The sequence below is a fragment of the Nymphaea colorata genome, chromosome 2 (genome assembly GCF_008831285.2).
Source record: "Nymphaea colorata isolate Beijing-Zhang1983 chromosome 2, ASM883128v2, whole genome shotgun sequence".
In the NCBI taxonomy this organism is placed as follows: Eukaryota; Viridiplantae; Streptophyta; class Magnoliopsida; order Nymphaeales; family Nymphaeaceae; genus Nymphaea; species Nymphaea colorata.
This window is the reverse complement of record NC_045139.1, coordinates 13,171,311-13,184,573: the sequence shown is the minus strand read 5'-3', so window position 1 is coordinate 13,184,573 and position 13,263 is coordinate 13,171,311. Positions and strand designations below refer to the sequence as shown.

The 13,263-nt window shown below is 41.2% G+C and overlaps 1 protein-coding gene across 3 annotated transcripts; it reads right to left on the bottom strand.

The window, feature by feature from the left end:
* Positions 1-3,690: 3,690 nt before the first annotated feature.
* Positions 3,691-9,293, bottom strand: LOC116246843 (axial regulator YABBY 5-like). Of its 3 annotated transcripts, none has more exons than XM_031618734.2 (6): positions 9,014-9,293; positions 7,775-7,897; positions 7,287-7,413; positions 6,847-6,895; positions 6,466-6,541; positions 3,691-4,069 (listed from the first exon to the last, which is right to left on the bottom strand). In XM_031618734.2, exons 1-6 carry the CDS (start codon positions 9,080-9,082, stop codon positions 3,974-3,976), a joined length of 540 nt encoding a protein of 179 aa, XP_031474594.1. In that variant the 5' UTR covers positions 9,083-9,293; the 3' UTR covers positions 3,691-3,973. The 3 variants fall into 3 exon arrangements, with proteins under 3 accessions (XP_031474594.1, XP_031474593.1, XP_031474595.1); XM_031618733.2 differs by having other exon boundaries at positions 7,287-7,419; positions 9,014-9,289; XM_031618735.2 differs by lacking the exon at positions 3,691-4,069 and adding an exon at positions 5,605-5,955 and having other exon boundaries at positions 7,287-7,419; positions 9,014-9,292.
* Between the last annotated feature and the right edge of the window lie 3,970 nt (positions 9,294-13,263).

The window sequence follows — 13,263 nt, the reverse complement described above, 5'->3', positions numbered from 1 at the left end:
AATCACATGGACAGGGTGTTGTCCGGGCCTGCTCGGAGAGATAGGCCTCGTTCGCCAAGATCTCTTCTCTGAGATACCTGTGCCGTTGTGCTCCACGGCATGCATCTTGATGGTTGCTGGCTAGTCCTTGAAGTAGTGGGTAGTAATTACCAAGGATGAAGGGAAAATGAAAAGGATTGACGTTGGAGTCTAGTTATACTTATCCTTGATGTAGCTTTTCTTTCTAACATAGTTGCTACCATCGTGGGTATTTAAAACAGAGAGTGCATCCGATGTTGGGGGTGGGTAATGTTCAATTAAAACTTACAATTTCATGCATGGATTTGCAAAGAGGGTCTTGACAGCCCAAACCGTTTGTACTCGCTATTAGCAAGACGGCATTGTGCTTTTGGCCTAAAGCAAAGTCGCAGGAGGAGGATCGACACAAATTAAGGCCTATCTCGATATTACTTAACTTGATTCGCCCTTCAGCGAGAGGTGGGGAGATCTGCAGAGCTAAACAAGGCGAACGCCTCCTGACGGTAAAAAAGCGTCGTGGAGAAGCGTGTTCCTCATTAAAAGCAAGAATTGACGTTTCAGATTGTGTACACGAGTAGGCCACGCCTGAGCTCCTTTACCTCCCCCCCATCATTTCTCTCTCATTTCCCCAAAGCTTGTCGCCACTTCATGCTTTCCCTCTGCATTATTAAATAGGGCCCCCCAAATATGATCACAATTAGATTTTCTTTTCCGTTGTCTTTGTCTTCTTCCTCTCATTATTATAACCCTAGCTGTCTTCTATTGGCCCTGCTGGCAACGACTGTTGTTTTGTATTGTTGGGGAAAATCCTCGACTCCCCGGCATTAAAAGATTTTCATTTTCTTTTCTCCTTAAATGGACAGAAATTAAAGTAAGCCTGAGGAGAGAGCGATGACAGCTTAATTTAATTAATTTGGGTCTTCCTGCTGGTGTTGCTATGCTGGGCTCTTAATTTCTCCAGGAGCTAGCCTACGCGTGGGAAGAGACAAAAATTAATCAAGGAAAAAAAAAAACACTGCGTATTATCGGAGTCTCCCGGATTTCGTGGAGGATGGTGCAAGTGCGGACACCCCACCGACACGAAGCTGAGATTTATTCTGTGCTTTGGCCGTTCGACCATGTTCATAAGTTGGGTTGGAAGTTGAGCTGCTTGTCCCAAAGGTTTTATATCACAATGACCTGCACATGTCTCTGTCTAGTAGCAATGAAGAGTGCAAGGGATGGGATTTCCTCTGAACAATTTTACGGAACGGAATTTATTTGTAATAAGCATCGTGTGCCTCAACATGTCTTTTCGCTGACTTATAATACTTTGCTTTACGGTAAAATGATACACGAAAGGACCAGAGGGCCAAACATGAGGATATATACTCTTTTCTTCCTTTGGGAGAAAGAAGAAGAGGAAGACGTTGAAGGGAAGGAAGGGGGAGATGTCATTCGGTTTCCCGGGGGACGAGGAGGCACGAACTTTCATACTAGGCAGTCGGACGAAGTTGACGTGTGAATGACAAAGCTGCAACGGCACGCTGCTCCCCTTTCTCTCTCTCTTTCTCTTTTTCAGAGCTGAATGTTACCTCTCACTGTAGAGAAGGCACTAAAAGGTGGAAAAAAAGACGTTCGCAGTAGTATTTATGTGATGATGTGAAGTGACAAGCACAGAATCGTAGCGCCTGAAAAGGAGAAAATATGAAAAGCTTTTAAAAAAAGGAGATAGGAGGAGAAGAAGCTGGAGCTGATGCTGTCTGCCGTTGTTTGCAATTCGACCCAGCGGTTATGTAAGAATCACAAGGACTGGAGCAGCGCAGTGCAGTTGTAGGACCAACCGCGTCACTCGATATCTCCACATTAAATGTGCAGATAGGGCGGGGGTTCGGCCTGCCGTCTGGGTGGGGTGGGGTGGGGTGGGGTCACCCTAACTCCCCCCTCACTGCCTTCATTAATTAAATGACGGTGACTGTTCGGCTACTTTCGAGCAAAACCAACGGTCCCGGCCTCCTAAACCAACATCTTTTGCCGAAGCTCCTTCCCAATGTGCAAGCAAGTTGGAAGCAACGAAAATAGAGAGAGCAAGAGAAAGAAAAAGAGCGTGTTTCTGTGTGTGCTGTAAACCCATATTTTCGAGATTCTCGCGCTTACTACCTGATTTAAATATGTTTATCCTGATAAGACATGCTGTAGTTCGTGCTACCCAGTCGAGTAGTGCATTATGATCGCCATTCGAAACTTTTGAATTTTTTTGCAGTTTGCACCACAGAGTCGTACGTGTAAAACTGGCCATCGTCGCCCCGTCATAGTTGTTTTCTTCTTTCGAGATATGCGAGCTCTGGACCTCCTTGCCTTCCTTTTCTTTCTTTGAGAACGGGGAGGCCGAGTTCATGATACTTTAGCAGGCTGTCGCTGAACATGCAGCGACTATTTTCTGATCAGTCGACATGAATTTTGTGATCCTGAGAGTCTGTTATTCAAGATTCATGCCAGACGCCAAGGCATAAACTACGTACATGTACATAGTACATGTGCATGCATGAAGACAACTGCTAGATCGGATGATAGATTCGGCAGCTCGGCTTTCAAAATTTGTTAATTTAGCTTCGCGGTATGAGACTCATCACTCATGGGGCGAAGTTGGCATCTGCCAGAGGCATAAATGCCCAAAAGTGCAGACAAATTCTTGCTTAACGTGCTCCTAGAAATCAATAAATTAGAGCAAAGATATACAGGTCGACCCCTGATGCGCGTAGCTGGCCCTTTTCTCCAGTACCCCTACAGCTTTCATGTTTTAGTTGATTCTGACGGTCATTTATATCTACGAAGCAATATTGCTTATGACCCTCAATTAATGTTACATGCATGCGTTTAGTCTTGTCGACTACTTAAAATATCAGATTCTTACGTACAAAAACCGGCGGAGGTGCAGTTACATGCCTAATCCCTAACAGAATTATTCCTTTGGATTATCCTGACCACCTTCCCTGGGTGCTCTGTTTCCAAATCCAGATGAAGTCATGAGATTTTTCCAGGTTTTGGACCTTGTCCTTCTCTCCTTGAGGTCAGTTCTTACTAACCTGGCTCATATTATGATGTTGGTATGTAAAGACCTAAGCATGCATGGGGTTTGCCTCTTTCAACCTTAAGCTTCTCCGACAAGTTGGAATTAAAGACGGAAAAGGGAATGGCGGTCGGAGGACAGAGAGCTCGGCCCTTTTGGTAGAAAACTGTTCCTCAATTAATCAAACTTACCCCGAGCTTGCCATCTTCTGTTTTCTGCAAAAATGTCACTCTCCGACAAGAGAACTCCAAGTGCACGTACACATAAATATTTTGCAGCTGATCGCCCCTCCTCAGACAATTCATTTTTTACAAAAGTTTCGCATTGGGCTGCCTTTCACCTTCTCCCAGTCTAGCTACTTATATACGAGTCGAAGACTACTATATATGTACGTTAGTCTATATATTGACAGCTCATAAACTTATGAATGTACGTCCATGACTATAAACCGCCCGGTCTATTATGCTGCCTAATATATATATATATATATATATATATATATATATATATATATATATATATAGAGAGAGAGAGAGAGAGAGAGAGAGAGAGAGCATGATATGAAATTGAACTACACGCCTGTCAAGAATAAATCGAGGCAACATATCTTCCATCGAATTCAATTTCGTTACTGCTTAACAAAGCGGGTAATCCATTTATTTTTGAACTATTATCCAAGTACATGATAAAAATGACAACTTCATACAAGGAAAAATATTAATCACATTTATGGAACAAATCGTCATCACGGTGCAAGATGGAAGCAATATATAAGATCAATAAGAAACTGGCAAGTAATGGCGTCTTGGGGATCCCCGAGTGATCCGCAATGATCTAATTAAAACATTGAAAAAGGAAATATTAAGTTGCACCTATGTGCTTGCAGTACTTATTGAAAAGATTGAGTCATGGCAGCGCCTCCACGTAAAAAGGTTCATCAAGTTTAGCTTGTTTGTTGCCTTCCGAAGCTAATCCGAATTGAATGTGAGGAAAGTGAGCCCACTACAAAAATAAATAAATGAATAAATGGAGTGCCGTTTTATTAGTTTTTAAGAGTAGATGCCACTATAATTTTTTTTTTCAAAAAAAAAAAAAATCAGGCCATCAGTTCAGTTTGATATTACTGTTGATGTTTCGACCAGTACTCCTATATATCAGAACTATCACTTGCACGAATTGCTTGCTAGTAGAAAATGCAATTGTTCTGGATTTAAAGCAACCGATAGCACGTTTGACCCAAGGATAACATTGTTGCGCTAGCCAACCTGTGTCTACGCCATCAGTTGCACGCAGTAGTCGCAGTGGTTAACAAGAATTTCAATTATGTCAGGTACTATTCGTGCCAAACAAATTGCATGCATGTGAAAGGGGATATGTGCGAGTTGCTTGCAAAGCTTACAATACAAATAAGTGCAGGCGCCATTCAAACGTAGTAAACTAGCTAGACAAAGAATGTTGGACTAGTGAGGTGCAGAATATATAAAAGTCTCTTTTTCAGTTGATGCCCTTCAAATTAAATGCTCAACGTCAAAAAATGACCCTATCAAGTAAGTTCAGAATTACAATGAGTCCTTCATTATTTGATAGTCCTGTATATTTTGTTGTCTCTAACTACGTACATGAAGAATGTTAACAGACATGGCACTTTCCGAATGGTCTCCTTCCCTGTGTTACTAAGAGGATGGCCATCAGAGGTTCCTGTTAAGCTTCGAATATCTAACTATGTGAAGGAGTACATGTAACTTTTCCAAAGGTCTCCCTCCCTATACCTATATAGGTAGGCGAAGGTTAGAGATTAATTTCCTGAGTCGAGCTAGATGTAACTTTTGGATCTTAAATATATAAGCAAGTACGTGTAACTTTTCTAAAGGTCTCCCTGATCCCTACCTCACCGATCGAGAGGAGAGGGCACCGCCGAAGGTTAGGGAATACCTGCAGTGGATGCATCTATCGACGCCTTCCACAGTTTAATTACAGCAATTAATTAACTGAAATTTGCCAAATGGCCATCATCATTTCCGGTATATATATCTTAATTTTAGACAGCATATGCCCCAATCTACTTCCTGCTTAATTTACAGGCCCACCTTTTAAGTTGTTCATTTTCTCTCTGCCTTTGTAAAGGCGATGTGGAGTACTTTTGCTGATCAGGTAAACAAATACCCACACGTAACGCGAGCTGCACCTTCCTTCCTTCTCTACCACCTTCCTTCCTTCTCTACCATACTACGCTTTCTTCATCTAACTTCTTTTCTATATTATCCTCATCAAATCATGTTATTCTAATCAGGGGCAAAGCGAAGATTTCTTTCGGGGGTGGGCCAAACGGTCTATCGAACTTATCATCCAGGTAGGGCCAAACTAAATCTGAATATAAAAAATACATTACCGAACCAAAATTTTTCGATTTTTGTAATGTAATTTTTTTTTTTCAAGTAGTTGGAGTGGCCACGGCCTAGGCACCCCCCCTCCTTTCCACCAGTCGATTTGAGCATTCTATTCTACAACGTCAATATTAATTGGACCGAGACACTGCATCGAAAAACCAGAAATTATGACAATAGAATTGCACTTAGTCAATGTCAAGGTATCTACCCTCTCAGAGATTCAAATCTAACTTTAGGGCCGCCCTCAAGAGAAATCAAAGTTCAAAACTAGACAAGCTTCCAACATTAAATCTCATAACTTATGTTCATTGATTTCTTTTGTAACTCCTTGTTACCCGCATATGCAAACAAGATTACTTGATTGTTGAAATCAAGAAATGTAAAAAATTAACCCTCTCATTAATTTGCTAGGAGAAGTCGCGGAAATGAAGTATATATCAATGCTTCGAATATATTAACGTGGAAACCGGAAACCAGCGTTCACCCCTCTAGCCATAAAACCTGAAAAAGATGATAAAGGAGGTCTTTTTTCTCTCAATAAGAACGCTAATCATAAGAACATGAAGCTCACAAAAACAAGGTTGAATTTCTAGATAGAGAAAGTGACTACACCACGAATGTGATTACTTTATTGCCCTTCCTGGGAAAATAAGGGAAATCTACTTGAACTTTTCAAAATAATAAAAGCGGCAGCAAGCTGTGGTCTAACAGTTCCTTTATTTTGATTAAGTAAAGCGATTGCTAACAATCGTGTACGTCTCTAATTTTTCCATCTAAGTAGCCGACATTGAGCCACTTGAGTAAGACAATTTAAGATATGTGTGTGTGTGTGTGTGCAGCTAGCTCTCTTTGGATGTTAAAAACCCATTTGATAAAGAGACTCAGCAAAATAATGGTTGGTTGGTCAGTGCTGCAACCGCGCCATTGGGCCCTCACCAGCAAAATGGAAGAGGTATGCATGCTATCCTAATAATTAATTAGTGAAGAAATTTTGAGGGATATACATCTTACATTTTTTGCAGCTGTGCTGAAGGCTTCCTTATGGCTGATGTGAGGGTTGCAGGCTTTTATCCTTTGGATCTCTTCCCTGCAAGGCACGTACGCTGCTTACTTACAAACACTTTATATGGACAAAGGAGCACCGGGTATCCTTATCTGGTGAGCCCGAATTAAAGCACAAGAACTCACGTCCCAGCCCCTCCCTTCCTCTCTCTGACCTCCTTTAATCTCAATCATGATCAATAACTCAGCTAGACCAAATGTTGAAATCCCTCACCCACATAGACAAACAAAACCCAACAGAAAAAAAAAAAAAAAAGCAAAAGGGAACAACGGAAATGTCCAGATCATGAATTGATCTGTTAGCTGTAGGAAATTTCGGTTCATACTTACTTAATGAATCGATTGTATGCAGAAGGGACTCGTTGCCTTTTTTCCGGTGCTGCACAAAAGCAACAACTTCATTCTTACTAGTAAGAACCTACATTTTCTTTGGGTCTTGCAAACACGACTAATTATTTTTTGAAAATAAATAGTGTTTGAGAGGTCTTGTTAGTTATCATATAAGGTTTTACTCGAGATTTGGAAGGAAGAACATGTGAACCAAAAAAAATGTTTTTCAGTTTGTGGAAATTAAGAACATGCAGTGGACGAAAAAAAAAAAGAAAATTAAAATAACTATGATTTTCTTTCATGTTAATTCATCAAGGATGCACATAAACAATGAAAAATAATCATTAATCGATTTGTCGGTTCCCACTGCTACCTAGATTGTCAAAATTAAATGTGAAAAGAAGATAAAAAAACAAAAGTAAAAGGAAGAGGAGACTTACGTCTGTTAGGTGCCAGCCTTTGCGCATGCTTCGCATGGCTCATCATGGAAATTGTGCGAAGTCTAGAAGAAGAAGACCCAAATTCCATTCCGAGCTGTTGAGGGCTGTAAACATGAGTCTGCAGATTCTGCAACTAAAGAAGACGATACTAATTTCCTTGTCAATCAATTCATCATCCCCTTAAAATGATAAACGTAGATCGGTTAATGTACACTTCAAACCCAAAAGTATATTAATTAGAAGGTGATTAGTTTTTCTTGATTTGTTTCAGGAAGTGCACTTGTTTTTCCCTTATAGCTTCACACAACATGCTCGACAAGTACAACGACAATCTTAAACCTTATAGTGCAAAGAAAAAGACCACGCTTCAACAAGAATATTTCAAATTAACTTTTACATACACCAATGTGGCTGTGTATAAATGTCCACATATAGTTACCTCATAAACAAAATCTATATTTTCTGGGCAAGAGATTTGTGGTTGTTACCTGCATGTTTTTAAAGGGAATGGGTGTCGGTAGCAACGCTCCCATATTCGTAGACTGAAGATTTGAGCAATGGCCGCATCTTATGGTCAATATGTTGAAAAGGTTGCTGCATGGTACGCTTACCTGCCAATGTTTGATAGAGAGACACACACACACATCAAAGAGTAAGAAAGGGGTGCATGGCAAAGAGAAAGAAGGGAATTCCTCTCATTAGAGTTAGCTTCAAGTTGTTTTATTACTTTCGCTTGTCTATCAAAGATGTCCTTTCTCTCGATGAGAATGAAAAAGAAATTTATAAGAGATGAGAAAAGGAAATCATGATGGAATCGTGGAACCCCATGGACAAGGAGTACTTGACCCTAGAATGGAAGCTGTAGTTGAATGCATCTTTCAATACACCATTAATGCCGACGCAGATCAGGATCTCGAAGGCTGGGAGAATAGGGGAGCCTTCAAGCGTCTTTTCAGGGGCGATGGGCTGTTAACATCTAGTTCACCCGTACTTCAATAAAGCATGAGTTCTCAAGAGAAAGAATACCGATCCATCAATTAACGGAGTCGACTGGCCAAAATAAAGGCAGAAACAGAATGTAGAAGAGAGAGAGAGAGAGAGGAAAGTGAATCTGGTTGCTTTTATTGATTTCATATACTTGCAAACAACTAGCCGCTAAAAGCAAAGTGCTTCGGCCGTAAAGACGCTGTCAATCTAGCATTCAAGCAACAATTTATGCAACAAAAGCCTAAATTTACGGACGAATGAGCAACGGCAGGCTACATTTAGTTAGGATTCTTATGCTTTCGGTCGTACATCTAATGACCTGTTGAACAAACTAAGCGAGTAGCTCTCCCTCTCTCTCTCTCTCTCTCTCTCTCTCACCTTTCGAGGCAATTCCTTGAAAATGGATGGAGCTGGAATTCTTGAAATGGGAAGGAAGTGGAAGGAAACAGAAAGGTGAGGAGATAAGGCATGGCATCCAGAAGTCTTTTTGCAGAAAACAAGAAGCAAAGCTCATGTAGATCATGGTTCTTGTGGGGTGCAACCAGTATTAATCCCAGATAAGAAGTCAAGTGGTCAAGGTTATTCCTCATTTTTCCTTGTTCAGTTTTTCCAGGAGATGCTCATCCGTCTTAAGCATCACGATTAGACTACCAGAAATCCAGAACAGGTGCATAATTTTGACACATACAGAATTGCAGATGTTTATAATATACAAAGCAGAAGAAACAAACACTCTGTACCGCGAGGATGGTGTTGCAGAAGCTGCAAGGAAGGTAGTAGACGTGCTCATTTCCAACTTCGGTCGACATCTCCCGATTGCTCCGAGACTGGGAAATAATTCGTCGGGGGAGGGGGGGGGAGAGAGAGAGAAATAGAAAAAAAAAAAAAAAGGAGGAGGATCAGGATTCAGGATGTGTCTGGAGTATTGAAGGTTAAAATGGGATACATGGTGAGTTGAGGAATCGGACGGCTAAAATTGAGGAAGCGGAAGTAAGTAACGGCGAGGAGGCCAGGGGGGGGGGGATTGAGATTGAGATTGAGAGAGAGGGGCGGGGATCTCATTTCCTTCTTTCTCTCTCTGCTTTGCATTATGACTACTAGGTAGGTTTGTATACGACTGTTGACGTGAGAGATCGTAAGAATACGAATGGGTGTCGCTTTGTTGTGTGTTTATACGGGTAGAAAGGAAAGAAGGAGAATGAATATGATCCAATGAATGGAGAGAGAGAGAAGGGAGCGTGGATATCTGCGTAGCGGACGGGCGAGTGGGGGCCGCTTGATAACCGGGGGGGAGGCCAGCACTGGAAATCAACATCCAGTGGTCCCCACCTCCCACTGATTCCATTCCCTTCTTCTTTCCGGTAAGTTTACCACATGCACACTCAAATTCAACGCCCCCGTCATCCATCCATGAGGATAAACTTCTTCATCCCCCCCTCCTTTCTTTTTTTTACCTGCACATCCGATAGTAATTAATTCAGCACTCACCCTCCATGCGTCTGCACCACTTTTTTTCTTTTTTACTTTCCACCTTTGAAGCCAAGTAACTCCCATCAGCTTACTTTTAATTTGTAGCCTGTAGGGATCACCGAGAGGCGGAGTCGAGGTCAGTGAAGAAAAGAGATGCTAAAGGCAGATGAATACAGCAATCTTGTTAACAAGTATGGCGTTAACCTCCTCATCTCATCCTCTAGCCCTTCTTCCCTTAAATTTGCCTCTGCCTGAAAAGAATCTGATGTGTAAATGGCCATGGCAACCCTCGGTTTGGGCATTTGGTTTTCTTGATGCCAGATGTGTGTTCATGAGTTCTATTATGAACTACTTACTGTCTCACGTGCGGAGGACATGCATTGGTTATGATCAGATGTTGCCAACACTAGTTATACGTGGTCTGCAAATTGTTAGTTTTGTGTTTTTTTTTTCAAAACTTATAAGGAAGGCCGACTAGATTGGGCTAAAAGGGTGAAACCAGCCTCAACTAAGTGATGGTGCTTGCACCCAACATTCCCATTTTGTTCATGGGGTGTGGTGACAAGCAATTCGGTGCTCAATTCCACATGTTCTAGGATATGTGTTTGCCTCCTCTAATATGCCAATCAAACCCTTTTTAACCATTTTGTCAAAAGTTCGAAACGTGAGCAGCAAATTTTATTTACTTCTGAAAATAAACGTCGATGTGCAGCATAAAGGCCATCAATAAAAGTAACATGATAACAATGCCCGATGCAAAATAGCAACTGGAACTAGTCTCCAAGCGCAAGTAAAACATCAGATTTAATGGCGCCATGATATGTATGATGTTTTAAAGGGCAAAGCATATTTGTAGATTCGTGATAATTCTACATTCTGTATCTCATTTAAATTCACGTGTTGGATTGAACCATAAATTGAACTTGTTATCATTGTAATTAATTTAATACTGTGTGGTCACATGGACCACGTATCATATAATTTAGCTCGAAGTATACAAAGTCGTGCTCCAAATTGAGTCATCTCATTTCTTTATAATACAGCTTCTGCAAGGCCTCCTACTTTTCATGGATTAAAACTGAACAAAATTAAGGCAATTATTAGTTTTCCTTTTGTCTGAAAAATTTTTAAGCTTGCGAGCTAGTCAAACCTGTGGTCGAGTCACTTTAATTTCTTGTCTCTTCGTACGATACGGATTCCAGTTCCAGTTGAGAAGTGTGAGGCGGGGAGCGATCGCAAGTGTGGATTGGCGACATGGTCAAGTATTGTTAGAGGACCTGCCTGTGAACATATATAGTATATGACATGATGATCATAGCTGGTACGCCTCCCCAATTAGCAGTTAATTTGTAGGCTTTCTTTTTATGCTGTGTATACATAAAATATTATTATAATATTCTGCTTGGGCACTAAATACTGAATTAAATATTAGTACTCCACACATATATATTATAATTCACGGGACGTCGTGAAAGTTGTACGAAGGGCATTGCCCTTTTTGTGCGGTGTTGGCTCAAACTTTATACTCTATATTGCAGAATTTGCCATACACCAAGCCAGTAAATTCTATCTGTAAAATATGTGGACGCATCATTCTACACTGGATGGCTTCAATTAATTAAAAGTTACCCGCTTGGACGACCTGTTTCACTTTGTGGATTGTGGCTGAGCCAAGGGGGGCTGGAGGGGATTTTGGAAATTAAATTTCCAGTGTTAAATTTTTTTTACTTTTCAAACTTTCGGTGTCAAGTGCAGTCCTCCTTCGAAGCCTCAACTACTTCTCCCGCACTATTATTGAAACTGAAAAATTAACAAGGCGGAAGAAGTATACTAAAAGTATCGTTAAATCTTTCAAGGAAAAAAGCAAAGAGCAAAGCATTTACTGTCTGTACATGCCACATGCAGGAATCCGCCTAGAAATGTTTTTAAGTGGAATATTGATGATTGTAGAGCTGGCTAGGACACACAGGAATAAAACATGGGATGTCCTTCAATTTTCACATGATTTTTTCTTTTCTTTTGTAGATTGTGATGATATGATTTTGTGGATTTTTCGATCCACATTTGGATGGATTAATATTCCTCACAGCACGATGCATGAGACGGTGTGTTTAATCATGTCTGCCCAAAGGGAGGGTTGGACGGCTGGAGTGGAGGATTTCACAAGTGGTGATTGAATTGAATGGAGGATCGAAGGTTCCAGCTCATATATACATATAAATAGGCTCCTATAGAAGGTTATGTATCTCCTATAAAAATGGAGAGAGAAGGTAAATCTTTCTTAGATTTGGAGACGAACAAAACAAAACAAATCTGACATAGTGAAGGATGTGATGCTTCGTTGGCCGGACGGTTTTTAATATACTTCCATAAATTGACGTAACCACGAGTTAAGATGTGTGCGCAGGGGCATTCAGTGACTTCTGGACTCATCTCGTTTGCTTCATTCTCCTCCTCTCCAGTAATTAGTATCGCTGAAATGCATGCCTGAATTGCTTGATCCATATGCTATCTAATACAAAAAGACAATTATTCTTTCGGTGGATGTACGTGCCTATTTGGTATATAGTGTCAACATTGCACCTTTGCATGCCTTCTCCTGTTTGGTTGCTGGCTTTTCAGAATCCAGACGTACGTCCCCACTCCTTGCACAGCTACCGTCGTGAATCCGCAGTTGCCTGTAGATGTTTTCCATTTTTCTCTTGCACATTTTTTAGCCTCATCGTTGCGTTGGATCGATCGGGAACTGGAAGCAAAAGAAAACTCCTCCAAATCTTCCCACACGCACCCATCGATGCAATCTTATTTTAAATTGTTGTCCCATCATCGCCATGCAGTACGCAGCGAACTCGCTACTTTACTTTCGTAGTAGTGATTAGTGGGGAGAGAAGGAACCCATGTCGCCAACAGAAGGGGCTTACGGTAGATTCTAAAACAGCCCAGTGTTACCCCACATATTGCCAAAAGGCACTTGCTTCTGAGACCGAGAAGGTTCAGCGATTCAGGTGGGGGGCTTCGTCTGCTCAGATTTGGAATAGACATGTTCGATCGTGGTGCTGACATGACATTCACCACATAACCGGATACGATCGAGTTACATAAAAATTTCGTAAGTCGAAGATATTCAAAGATCTGAGTTACAGATTGACACTGGATTTACAGTTAATCTTCTGACCCAGGGCCTGCGGTTGTCCCGTGTTTGTTGGACTCTATCAAAACTCGGGGGACGTGATGAGACTGAGAACCGACCGAGGCTGACAAACATCGGCTAGAATTACAATAATAGCTTTATCAGCTTGGCCAGGGAAACAACCAGAAAGCGTTAATTAAAGATAAGGATTGCTACTGCCTCAAAACTCGATATCCTGTTGTCACAAGGTTGGAAAAATAAGGTGGCCTAGGCATATATACCCTTTCACAGCGAGATATGAGGCAATCAAATAATGATAGCAACAAGTCAACCTCCAGCCCGATGAAAAGCGCCTTGTAATGATAGCAGGGGGGGAGAGAGAGAAAGCAT

Excerpts from the sequence above, each read along its gene's own strand:
- LOC116246843 (XM_031618733.2), bottom strand. The coding sequence starts at position 9,082 with ATGTCGACCGAAGTTGGAAATGAGCACGTCTACTACCTTCCTTGCAGC. Across the intron at positions 7,898-9,013 it reads TCTGCAACACCATCCTCGCG|GTAAGCGTACCATGCAGCAA; the intron begins GTACAGAGTGTT and ends AAACATTGGCAG. Across the intron at positions 6,542-6,846 it reads GCATACAATCGATTCATTAA|GGAAGAGATCCAAAGGATAA; the intron begins GTAAGTATGAAC and ends CGTGCCTTGCAG.